Source organism: Rhinatrema bivittatum, chromosome 15 (assembly GCF_901001135.1).
Source record: "Rhinatrema bivittatum chromosome 15, aRhiBiv1.1, whole genome shotgun sequence".
NCBI classification, from domain to species: Eukaryota; Metazoa; Chordata; class Amphibia; order Gymnophiona; family Rhinatrematidae; genus Rhinatrema; species Rhinatrema bivittatum.
This window is the reverse complement of record NC_042629.1, coordinates 53,481,082-53,494,496: the sequence shown is the minus strand read 5'-3', so window position 1 is coordinate 53,494,496 and position 13,415 is coordinate 53,481,082. Positions and strand designations below refer to the sequence as shown.

The following is a 13,415-nucleotide window of genomic DNA, read 5'->3' as shown; positions in this document are numbered from 1 at the left end:
GCATGTCGGGCAGAGTTCTTTGTGCCGCGCATGCGCAGTAGCGCTGCTCCCTACTGCGCATTTGCGGCACGTCGGTCAAGCCTCATTTATCTAGTAGATGGTTTTAGTGTTTGTTTTGTGAGGAATGATGATGATGTTTCTGTTTTTACATTCTTGCATGATATATGGAGTCTGGCTTGATGTGGTTTCCAAATGAAAATTGGTTCTTACCTGCTAATTTTCGTTCATGTAATACCACAGATCAATCCAGAGACCCACCCCTTTCTTCAGATACCGAAAGACTGCATTGCCTTACAATTTGCTGTTTCTTTAATTACGGAGCTCCTTGTTGACAGAGTTACTAGATGGAGCAGTTTCTGAGTCTGTTTGTTGAGGCCGCAGGTTGTCGTTTTTTTGTTTGGGTTGAAACCCAAACGCTAGTTAGTTCTGTTAGTGTGGGCTTGGGTACAGGCCAATACTGAGGGACTGCACTCTCGTTATGTAACAGTGCCCAAAGTTCTAATTGTTCTCTGACTCCACCTGCTGGTAGGGATACACAACCCACTTTTCTGGACTGACCTGGGTATGGTCAGGAACTACAAGTTTCTATGTATACTTTACAGTCACTTTTTTTTGTATTTGATGAGAGTGTAGGCAGCCTGGCTTGTTCCGTTTCCTAATAGGAGGTGAATTGGTGTTTTAGGGCCTGGTTTAATATTTGCAGTGTTGCCTTTTCATACATAGGGCTGCTACTCTCTGAGTGCTGGCAGTTAGTGCTATTTCAATATAGAAAGTTTATTGTATTATAATTCTGTTTCCTTGTGCCTTTCTGCATGAAATTTCATTAATTGCATATTTATTTATTTATTTATTTTAAAGATTTTATGTACCGACAACCGTTTGCACATCGTATCGGTTTACAGAAAACTTAGAACAAACCATATTAAGAAGGTATGGCGTTTACAAATAACTGGAAAGCAACAAGAGTGCAATAAGAAACCAAGAATTTATAAATACATTCCAACTGGGGGTAGGATAGATTGGGGGGGGGAGGGAAAGCTATGTACAAGGTTCAAAAGTATAATATAATCGTTGCAGATGCTGAGTTTCGGGTGAAACTATAGGGGAAATTCGAAAGGCCTAGAAGGGGTGCTGCTTAGATTTAGAGGAGGAGAAATCAGGAATGGAGGATTTATAAGAGATTGGTTATAGGAAACTAGCTATAGGGAAGAGATTGTAAAGTTTCTGGGGTGCTTTACGTTTTTTCAAGTAAGACAGAGGGGTTAGGATGGGTGGATAAGGTGGGGTAGGCTTGGAGGAAGAGCCATGTTTTAAGTTTTTTTTTTAATTTGGGAGTAGAGGTTTCGGTACGTAGTTCATGGGGCATGGAGTTCCAAAGTGTGGGGCCAGCAAGCGTGAGGGCTCTGTTTTTTGTGGAGATGAGTCTGGTGGATTTTATAGAGGGAGTGCAGAGGGTTCCTTGGAGAGAGGAGCATGCTGGTCTGGAGGATGTTCGAGGAAGAAATGGGGGATTTATCCAGTGGTAATGGTCATTGGCAATGCTTTTGTGAATGAGTGTAAGAGTTTTGTAGAGGATGCGGGAATGTATCGGTAGCCAGTGAAGATCAATTAGAGTAGGAGTGATGTGATCGTTCTTATTGGCGTTTGTGAGGAGGCGTGCAGTGGCATTTTGGAGGAGTTGTAACGGTTTGATGTAGGTAGCAGGGAGGCCAAGGAGGAGAGAGTTGCAGTAGTCCATTTTAGAAAAAATGATGGACTGGAGAACTGTACGGAAGTCAGAGAAGTATAGAAGAGGTTTGAATTTTTTAAGCGTTTGTAGTTTGAAATAGCAATTGCTGAGGATAGATTTGATGTATGGTTTGAAGGTGAGTTGGCTGTCAAGGATGACACCCAGGTTTCGTGTGTGAGATGGGAAAGAAGATGAGGAGCAGGCGGGCGGTATAGAAATTGCTGCGTGTTTAGAGGAGACGATGAGGAGTTCAGTTTTTTGGGGGTTGAGAGATAGGTGCATGTTGGTGAGGAGCTGAATGATGGCGGCAAGGCAGGTTTCCCAGTTTTGGAGAGCGGTGAGGAGGGAGTTTGTAAAAGGGACATATAAATTGATAGGCATTTTCCATCAAAGAAAGTAGCGCTCACAGGTTAATATAACCAAAACATTTTGCTCATAGCAACCCAGACCTTAGAAGGACACTGTTCATTACTATTTTTGTAATATTAAGGGTACATTGACCTCACATTCGGGCTGATACAGTAAAAGTTGCGGGAGATTGGGTGAGCGCCCTCTCTCCTGGCGCGTGCACAGGCCACTCTCCTGTGTGCGCGATTCAGGGGGGAAGAATATGCTAATGAGGGCCCGTGGTAAAAAGAGGCACTAGGGACACTAGCGCGTCCCTAGCGCCTCTTTTTTGACAGGAGCAGCAGCTGTCAGGGAGTTTGACAGCCGACGCTCAATTTTGCCGGCATCGGTTCTCAAACCCGCTGACAGCCCGGGTTTGGAAAACAGACGCTGGCATAATGGAGCGTTCATCTTCCGACCTGCTGGCCGATTTTAAATTTTTTATTTTTTTATTTTTGGGGCCTCCGACAATATCGCTATGATATTAAGTCGGAGGGTGTACAGAAAAGCAGTTTTTTTCTGCTTTTCTGTACAGTTCCCCGGCGCCGGCAGAAATTAACACCAGCCTTTGGGCAGGCATTAATTTTTTAAAGTAAAATGTGCGGCTTGGCTGCACATTTTGCTTTCTGGATCGCATGGGAATAACTAATAGGGCCATCAACATGCATTTGCATGTTGCGGGCACTATTAGTTTCGGGGGGGGTTGGACGCGCATTTTCGACGCATTATTAAGGGGTGATAGTGTGTTGAAAACGCGCGTCCAAACGCGGGCTAAATGCCTAGCACAACTCAGTAAATATACACCATACCCAGTTTATTTGAATATATTCAGCAGGAGGTTTATCCCGCTGAATATTCCTGATATGTTCTCCAGCTAACTTTACCTGAATACATTATCTCTTTTACACTTTTTTGAATATTGACCTCACTGTTTCTATCCAGCTGTGGTAGGATCTTTGTTTTGTATGTCTGCAGTTGACTTCACAAGGGAGCAGCATGTGGGCTGCTTTTATTGAGTTCCTCAGGGATGGGTATAACTAATGTAAATTTTGCTTCTTTACTACAGCACCATTCTTGTTCAAAACAGGCCAAATGACTATTGACATGCATATTGTTTGTTTTTATTGTTTAAAGCTGTTATTATGCATGTTTTTTGTACCCCGCTCTGAACCATGGAGGGGCAAGCTATAAAATTCTAAATAAATAAATACAAAAAATGCTAAATGAAGAAATAAAATACATTTCATCTAACCATTCTATACAACACAAAGGCATATAGTATAAAATACCATACCAGGATCTTTTTAAAAGGAAACTCCTTCATCTTTCCATCTCTAGGGGAGTCAAAAACCACAGGAAAGCTTTTCTGAGGAGCCTGTGTGTAGCCAAACTCCATCTCATCCTGCCAGGAAAAAAGGAAGTATGTTGAATTGTATCAACTTCCAAATTTCTAGAATTAATATTTTTTTCTGTTGATCTTACTCCTAGTTCTCCCTCCTGTTTTATTACAATCAAATTTATTAAATATGGTTTTGCATTGTGGGGAATAGAGTGTTTATCTTTTCTCAATGACACACAACCTCAGTTTTAAAAATTTCCTCTTCTGACCTAATTCTTCATCTTTTTATGCTGATTGAGTTTTTTGGGGTGGATGGGGGAGAGGAGTAAGAGGATGATGTGAAATTGGTCCAACAGCTTCTTCCTGCTCTTTTGGACTTCCAGCTCAATTGAAACTGGTTTCCGATGGGCTATGCTCCCATAAGCCTTCATTCACAACTGCCAGGGTTTTTTCCCCTATCATATTCCCTCCACTCCCACATTGCAGTGACAATCCTTGAATTGGGGCCACAAATAGCAGCTTCTTCCGGATCCCAGCAACATGGACTCTAAGTTCAGTCACTAGGGTTTACTGTTATGCAATGATTAAGACTTCCTTCCCTCCCAAGACCTCTGAATACTGCCTCTGTAGCATTCTCAGCCTTGGTAAGACCAAGAAGAAGAACAAGTGACCCAGGAAATCAGTTTGGTGCAAGAAGCCAAGATGGTGGCAGCTGGCATTTGATTGCTGCTAGAGCTTCACCAATTTTTCTTTTTCTAACTCGCAGATGAGTCTTGAGGTGGTATTGAAATGGACATAAGGAAACCCAAACCATGAATCAACTTGTTGGAGACACCAAAGTGGCTTACAGGGCCTATGGATTCCTTTGCTCAGTGGGCAACAGAAATTTGACTGAGCCTCACTGGGCATGCTTATGTCATGCTATTATACCACATATCCACAGTCTGTCTTTTTCCATGGAGCTCTTAGATCACAGATTGAGACTCTCCACTTTTTTTCAGAAGGAGTCTGCGAGGCACAACGGTCTTCCCAACCGGAACTGTAATGGAGGCAAGGAGCTGCAGCCGCACAGGGTCGATAATGTGAGTCTGTGGTTCGGGCGTCATCCGGAATAAAGGAGCAGGAAAGGGCATCCGCCTTGATGTTTTTGTTCGCAGGTTGGTACCGTAAAACAAAATTGAAGCGGGTGAAGAAAAGGGTTCATCGGGCCTACCGGGGATTTAGGAGTTGGGCATGGTGCAGGTACTCCAGGTTTTTGTGGTCAGAGTATAGCAAATGTTGCTTACCTGTAACAGGTGTTCTCACAGGACATCGGGATGTTAGTTCTCACATATGGGTGACATCACAGGATGGAGCCCAATCACGGAACACTTTTGTCAAAGTTCCTAGAACTTTGACTGGCCCCTACTGGGCATGCCCAGCATGGCGCTAACCCTGCAGCCAGCAGGGGTCCCCCTTCAGTCTTGTTTAAAAAGCTACAGGAAATGCCGAAAAAAATAAGAAACATAACGAACCCAACACCACGGGGCGGTGGGCGGGTTTCGTGAGGACTAACATCCTGCTGTCCTGTGAGAAAATCTGTTACAGGTAAGCAACATTTGCTTTCTCACAGGACAAGCAGGATGGTAGTCCTCACATATGGATGAGCTGAGGATGTCCGAGTATGCACCAAATGTACCCAGGTGTGCAAGGCACTAGGACTGGGGTAAAATTTGACCGAGGGCATCCTGAACCCTACCGGGCAGGCGGAAGGGTGTTGGTACGTCAAGTTGTGAATAGCTTACGCAGGACAGATTGGCCAAAGATGGAATCTTGTCTTCCGGCCTTGTCCAAGCAATAGTGGGCTGTAAAGGTATGGAGAGAAATCCAGTTGGCAGCCCTGCAAACGTCAGGAAGCAGCACCAAGCGTAGGTGTGCTACTGAAGTCGCCATGGCCCTCACAGAGTGTGCTTTAACACGGTCTTGAAGTGGAATGCCTGCTTGCTGATAGCAAAAGGATATGCAGTCTGCTAACCAGGAGGAGGAGAGTCTGTTTACACACAGGCTGCCCCAATTTGATGGAATGGAAAGAGACAAACAACTGAGTGCCTTTCCTGTGGGCAGCTGTATGGTCTAGGTAGAACGCTAGAGCCCGTTTACAGTCAAGGGTATGCAGAGCCTGCTCTCCTGGATTGGAATGGGGCCTGGGAAAAAAGGTAGGTAGTATGATGGATTGATTGAGATGAAACTCTGATACTACCTTAGGCAAGAACTTAGGGTAAGTGTGGAGTACTTCCCGGTCCTGCAGAAGTTTAGTGTAAGGCGGATAGGTAACTAGGGCCTGTAACTAACTAACTCTGTGAGCCGAAGTGATTGCCAAAAGGAAAATCACTTTCTATGTGAGATAGCGAAGTTCACAGGATCAGAGAGGCTCGAATGGTGGTTTCATGAGCCGACCCAAAACCAGGTTGAGGTCCCAAGAAGGGGCCGGAGGACGCAGTGGAGGCTTAAGGTGAAGCAAGCCCTTCAGAAAACGTGTTACAAGGGGTTGTACTGATATGGGAACATCCCCGACACCTTTATGGAAGGCGGCCACTGCACTAACATGCATTCTGATGGAGGAAGATTTTAGACCTGACTCCGACAAGTGCCAGAGATAGTCCAGAAACTTCGTGATTGGACAGGTAAAGGGGTCAATGGATTGAGAAGAGCACCATGACTGAAACCTGTTCCATTTGTAAGATTTAGATTTTCTCGTGGAAGGCTTCCATGAAGCAATCAGAACACAGGAAACTGATTCAGAAAGGTTAAGTGGCTGAAGGATTAACTTTTCAACATCCATGCCGTCAGGGACAAGGCTTGTAGATTGGGGTGGCGCAGGCACCCATCGTTTTGCGTAATCAGAAGCGGGTCCTTTCCCAAGGGAATGTGTCTGCGAATGGAGAGATCTTGAAGTATTGGAAACCACACTTGGCATGGCCAGTGAGGTGCTACCAGGATCATGGTTCCCTTGTACTGACTTAACTTCATGAAAGTCTTTGAGAGAAGTGGAAGTGGAGGGAATGCATATAGGAGACCGGTTGCCAATGAGAGGGAGAACACATCTCTTGGCTGCGAGTGAGAGAGCAGAAGTTCTCTACTTTGCAGTTTTGAGGTGATGCGAAGAGGTCTATTTGAGGGAAACCCCATTGTTGGAAGATCAAGTCCACTATAGAGGGGTTGAGAGACCACTCATGCGGTTGAAAGGTGCGACTTAGCTTGTCTGCCAACACATTGTCCACTCCTGGCAAGTAGGTGGCCCTGAGGTACATCGAGTGGGAGAGGGCTTCCCCCCATATCTGTGCAGCTTCCTGACACAGGAGGTAGGAGCCCGTGCCTCCCTGTTTGTTGATGTACCACATGGCCACCTGGTTGTCCATCTGAATCAGGATGACTTGGTTGGAGAGGCGATTCTGAAATACTCTGAGAGCATATCTGATTGCTCGAAGCTCCAGGAAATTGATTTGGTGTTTGGCTTCCTCTGGAGACCAAGTTCCTTATGTCTGCAGATTGGCCACATAGGCTCCCCAGCCGAGGTTAGAAGCATTGGTGGTGAGAGTTATTTGAGGGTCTGGAGCCTGGAAGGGAAAGCCTTGGAGGAGATTGATCTGATTTTTCCACCAGGCGAGAGACTGACGGAATGAGTCGGTGATGTGGACGATGGTCGACAGGGGCTGAATGCATTGAATCCATTGTGACCTTAGAGTCCACTGCATGACTCTCATGGCTAGGCAGGCCATTGGGGTGACCTAAACTGAGGACGCCATGTATCCCAGTAGGATGAGAAAGCGGCGTGCAGTCGTGTAGCGCTGAGACTGCAGCTGGTGTGCGAGAGAGACGAGAGTGAGAGCTCGTTGTCGAGGTAGAAAAGCTTTTGCCTGCAAGGTGTCCAAGTCTGCCCCTATGAATGATAAGGTTTGAGATGGGACTAAGTAGGATTTGTCTTAGTTGACGAGAAATCCTAATGAAATCGGAGTGTGTAAGGTAAGATGTAGGATCGTCTAGATAGGGGTAGACGTGAACAGCTTGAGTCCTGAGGAAGGCTGCAACTACTACGAGACATTTTGTGAAGACTCGTGGTGCAGACGCGAGGCCGAATGGAAGCACTCGGTACTGATAGTGCTTGGGGCCTACCAGAAATCTCAGGTATTTGCGATGAGATGGAGTTATCGCAATATCTCTAACCAGTTTATGGACGATATACCATTGAATCCTGTAAACAGTTACTCAGTTTCCAGGTTATTTTGTTAATTTCTGTATGCATAGTTACTGTTCTATGTAAAGGCACTGCCGAAAAGTTACAAGTTATATGTAAACCGATACGATGTGCAAACGGTTGTCGGTATATAAAAAAACTCTAAATAAATAAATAAATAGAGTGTATGGGTCCTGGAGGTCTAGAGAGCAGAGCCAGTCTCCTCTTTGTAGAAGAGGAAGAAAAGAACCCCTGGTTACCATTTTGAACTTTTCTTGATGGAAGTACTTGTTGAGGGCATGTAGATCCAGAACTGGACGAACGCCTCCTGATATTTTGGGGATTAAGAAGTACCGGGAATAGAACCCTAGGCTGTGCTGAGAGTAGGGTACTGGTTCTATTGCCTTGGACTGGAGAAGGAGGGAGACCTCCTGTTCCAGAAAGATGGAGTGATCGGATGTTCTCCACGTCGGTAGAGGTGGGGAGTCCGGTGGGATGGAGAGAAAGTTGAGATGATAACCTTGAGCGATTATTGCTAGGACCTACTGGTCTGAGGTGATTGAGTGCCACCTGTTGTTGAAATGGCACAATCGACCTCCCACTGGTCTGTGAGGCAGTGGAAGCTGGCTGCTGCTCTCTATGCAGGAGTCAAAAACCGGAAGCAGGGCCCGGCTGAGGAGCTGCTTGCGGCTTTTGTTTTCATATCTGACGAGACTGGGTTTTCTGAAATGGTCTCGTAGAGCAAGTTTTAGCCAATGGCGGGTAGGAATTTTTCGGACGGAAGAAGGACTTCTTAGTGTCTTTTTGGAAAGGCTGTTTTGAGGAGTACTCAGAAGGCATCAGAGAGAGCTGTCTCAAGGTCTCATGATGGTCCTTGAGTTCCACCACCGTTCGTTGAATCTGCTTGCCGAACAGATTGTCTCCTACACAGGGCAGGTCAGATAATCTGTCTTGCACTTCAAGGCGAAGGTCTGAAGACTTGAGCCAGGCCCATCTTCTTGCCGAGATAGCAGCTGCAGAAACCCTGGTAGCAGTGTCAAAGATATCGTAAGATCATCTTATCTCTTACTTGCCCGCCTCAAAACTCTTGTTTATTAGGGTTTGGAGCTGATTTTGAAATTGCTGAGGTAGGGAGTCTGTCAAGTCTTGTATCTGCTTAAATAAGACCCTGTTGTATTGGGTCACATAGAGCTGGTAAGAGGCGATTCGGGAGATGAGCACTGAGCCCTGGAAGACCCGGCGACCAATGGCATCTAGAAACCTTTGTTCCTTGCCTGGGGGAAAGGAAGTATGGGGTTTTGATCTCTTTGCCCTCTTTTGGGCAGATTCTGCAACCACAGATTAGTGATCCAATTGAGGTTTTTGAAAACCTGGGGTTGACTGTACCAAATAAGTGGTGTCAGCCTTCCTGTTGACTGAAGCAACAGAGCCAGGGTTGTTCCCAGTTCTTTTTGAGGAGATCCAGAAGAATGTGTTGAATAGGGATGGAGGTTATTTCCTTAGGAGCATCCAGGAATTGCAACAGCTCCATCATTTGATGCCTGTCATCTTGTTCAGTCTGTAATTGGAAGGGAACCAATTCAGACATCTCCTTCACAAAATTTATGAAGAAAAGGTTCTCTGGAGGAGAACGCTTTCTGCTTTCAGTAGGAGAAAGTGGTGAAGGCAGGTCATCGGTGTCTTGTGAAGAATCATCAGTCCAGGTATTGTAGGGATCAGCACTTGCCCCTCTAGGAGCCAGAGGTGGGGCAGGACGGTGGAATCCCTGAAGGTCCTGGTCTAGGCTCCGTAGGAACCGAAAGAATAATTGGAGGCAGCGATGAAGGCATCGAAGGCACCGATGCAGGCATCAAGGGCATCGATGAATGGATTGGTGGCACCGATGGACGCACCGGCATCGATGGATAGATCGGTGGCACCAACGGACGTATCGACATCGATGGCTGAGGTATCGGTAGGACTCCCGATGGAGGGATGCAGAATGGTGTTTCTCCTCCCGATGACAAGGTAAGCGGAGAGGGCACCGGATCCATTGGTGACCTGGGATCCATTGGTGGAAAAGCGGCAATGAGCGCTTCCATCCTCGAGAGCAGCGGTGCCAATGCTGACTGAATCGGGTCAGTGGTCGGTTTCACGATCGGTACTGGTGTCGGTGCCGGAGGAACTTGGAGTCGATAAATCGCCTTGTCGATGGCCTCCTGAACCAGCTGGTCCAGTTCTTCTCGGAGGCCTGGAGCAAGCAGCCCCAGCTCCAGAACAGAAGAAGGAGGCAGAGGCATAGCCGGAGGGACCACCGTTAAAGGCGGAGTCGCGGCTCCCGATCCCCTTTCGGGTGAGGGTTGCTTCGGTGACCTGGTCACCGAAAATGTCGGTGCCTTTTCTGGACAGGGTTTCTTCGATGGCGGCTTGGATGATGGCAAGGTCAATGATTTTGCTCTCTCGATGTTGGTGGCGATGTTTCTCTCTGCGATCCCCTCGATCCTGAGGGGAGTAGAGGTGGTTGAAGGCCGAGAAGTCGTTGATGCCAGACGGTCACCAGTCGGTGGTCGATACTGGCGCGAAGTTGACGGTGTCGGTTCTGACGACGTCGATGCAATGGACGGCGTCGGGGTTTGAGCACGGAAGAGAAGTTCCATCTTCTCTATTCTGGCCTTGAGACCTTTTGGTGTCATTAGGGCACATTTGGTACAGGTCAGAACATCATGCTCACATCTGAGACACATTACACAGACCTTATGAGGGTCTGTTATGGACATGGTGTGATTGCAGTCCGGGCACCGACGGAACCCCGATGCCATGGCCATGAAAAATTTGAGCCGCAGTACGGTCGGCGGCCAGTAAGCCACGAGGGCCAAACTCGACGGGAATCGACTGAAAAACGGGTAGAAAACTTACCGGAGTACCGCAGCTTGAAAAAATTGAAGGAGGGACCCCTGTGAGGTAAGAAAAGTTGTAGTAATTCCGTGAGGAAAATTCCTGTCAGGAATCTCTGTGGAGCTCCTTAATCGTGTGGCTATTGCTGCGCGGAAAAAAGAAGACTGAAGGGGGGCCCCTGCTGGCTGCAGAGTTAGTGCCATGCTGGGCATGCCCAGTATGGGCCAGTCAAAGTTCTAGAAACTTTGACAAAAGTGTTCCGTGATTGGGCTCCATCCTGTGATGTCACCCATATGTGAGTACTACCATCCTGCTTGTCCTGTGAGAAACAGTGATACAGTGTTGAGCTCCCTCCAACCAGGGGCACCACTCCTCAAAGGCGAGTTTTATGGCTAATAACTCCTTATCCCCAATATCCCCAATACCGTAATTCTTCTAATCATCTAGAGAAGAAAGAGCAAGGATGCAGAGTACCGGTGGACGAATGTTGGCTCAAGACAGCCCCTACTCCCTCAGAGGAGGCATCCACCTCCAAGATGAAGGGCTTCTGGGGATCCGGGTGCTAAAGACAGGGTTCTTGAGGAATGCAACTTTCAAGTGGCAGAAGGCTGTCTGGGCTGCTGCCGGCTATTGTCTGGGGTTGGCTCCTTTGTGAGTCAAGGCTGTCAGTGGCGCAGTCAAGGAGGAGTAGTTGTGGATGAAGCTTCGATAATAATTGGCAAAGCCAAGGGATCTTTGTAAGACCTTCAGACTGACCAGTTGGGGCCATTTCAGGATACTAGAAACTTCTCCATTAGAACCCATGTCTGGAAACAATGTAGCCCAAGAAAGGCAAGCTCTCCCTCTCGAAGGAACATTTCTCCAACTTGGCGAACAAATGGTGGTCCCAGTGGCATTGGAGGACAGGAAGGACATCCCGACGATGAGTCTGGAGATCATGAGAGAAGATCAAGATGTCATCGAGATAGATGACCACACAGTCATACAGCATGTCCCGGAACACCTCATTCATCATGTTCTGAAAGACAGCGGGCTCATTACATAGTCCAAATGACATAACTAAGTACTCATAATGGCCGTCTCTGGTGTTAAAGGCCGTCTTCCATTCGTCGCCCTTCTTGATACGGATCAAATTATACGCCCCTCGGAGATCCAACTTGGAGAATATACGAGCTCCCTGAAGGCGGTCAAAGAGCTCTGTGATGAAGGGCAGAGTGTAGCGGTCCTCTTGGGTGATGGCATTTAAACTGCGATAATCTATACATGGCCGTAGCGTACCGTCCTTTTTAGCCACAAAGAAAAACCCCACTCCTGCGGGGGACTTTGAAGGCTAGATAAAGCCTTTGGACAGGTTCTCCCTCACATTCTCAGACATGGCTTTGGTCTCGGATAAAGATAAGGGGTAGACCTGACCCCTGGGTGGTTCCGTACCTGGCAACAGATTAATGGCACAGTCATATTGGCGGTGTGGCGGCAAAATATCTGCGCCTACCTTGGAAAAGACATCCACGTGAGACGAGTATTGTGGAGGAAGGCCTGGAGGAAGAAGCGTGGCAGCTAGGCTGGCTCGCTGGGGTGCAGCCTTCAGACAGAAATCATGGCAGGAAGGACCCCAGTGGGAAAGTTGCAGCGACGACCAGTCAAAATTGGGAGAATGTCGTTGGAGCCAGGGAAGACCCAGAATTATAGGATGGATGGCCTTCTCAATAATGTGGAAGGATAGGATTTCCTCATGAAGAGCGCCCATACGAAGCCTGACGGGTCTGGTGGTATGGGCGATTCGGACCGGAAGGAGCTCCCCACAGATGAAGGATATAATCAGGGGAACCAGAGAAGTACAGACCGGTATCCGGAGATGCTCCACCAGGGCTTTCATGATAAAGTTGCCCCCAGCGCTGGAGTCTACTAGGGCCAAGGTGTGGAAGTCCTGGTCTGGCGTCTGAATGATCACAGGTAGAGTGAGTGGGGGAGTTGGAAGTGTCAGGCCTAGGGCCAATTCCCCAGTGCACCCTAGGCCCGGGAGTTTATCGGACGCACAGGACATTGAGCTAGGACATGTCCTCCCTCTCCACAATAGAGACAAAGGCCTGAACGTTGGCGCCGAAGACACTCCTCGGGGGACAACTTGCCTCATCCCAGCTGCATGGATTCTTACGGAGGTGGCTTGGATGAGGACGGACTCAACCCATGAGAAGATGAGCACAAGGAGCTCTGGGAAGTGGAAGGAAACCTCTTCGCGGGGTGTAGCTCCCGGAAACGTTCCTGGAGTCGACAGTCGATGCATCTGGCCAAGCCGATGAGAGCCTCGAGAGTGGCGGGTAGTTCCCTGGCCGCCAACTCATCCTTCAGACGAGGCACTAGTCCGTCGAGAAATATGGAGCGTAGACAACCCTCACCCCAATGGAGCTCTGTGGCCAAGGTCCGAAATTCGATGATGTAGTCGGCCGGTCCACATTTCCATAGAGGTCATAACAGATAGCCAAGTCCATGGACCCAGCGGGGGTCTCCGCTTTGCAGGCTGTTCCTGGCCTGGCTTAAAAATTACATGAGCAGCAGAAGGCATTGGAGACACTGGCCTCGGCCTGGGAACCTGCAGCAGGCCTTCCTGGGAGGAAGGCCTGCTGCAGGTTCCCAACGACAGGAGGCGAGGTTGAGGGACGACAGGGGCCAGCTGGAGCTTCACCAATACCAATCCCGTTCCCTGCGGGTTGAGCCTTTGGGTGCCAGGAGCAGCTGGACTTAGGTGGGCCCCTGGGAGGATGGCAGGTGATGAAGAGATGACGAAGCGGTCCGAAGTCAGGAAGCCAGAAGAATCCACGATAGCCTGTCTGAGATCAGGAAGCCAGAATACACGATAGCTGGTCTGAGGTCAA

The 13,415-nt window shown here is 48.0% G+C and overlaps 1 protein-coding gene across 3 annotated transcripts in view; it reads right to left on the bottom strand.

Moving 5' to 3' along the window:
• The window catches only part of LOC115076905 (protein-arginine deiminase type-1-like), a 204,821-nt gene that overhangs the window by 37,984 nt on the left and 153,422 nt on the right, over positions 1–13,415 (bottom strand). For all 3 annotated transcript variants that reach the window (XM_029578906.1, XM_029578905.1, XM_029578908.1), the window contains one exon: positions 3,411–3,518. In XM_029578906.1, coding sequence (XP_029434766.1) covers positions 3,411–3,518 — 108 coding nt within the window. The remainder of the gene's footprint in view (positions 1–3,410; positions 3,519–13,415) is intronic.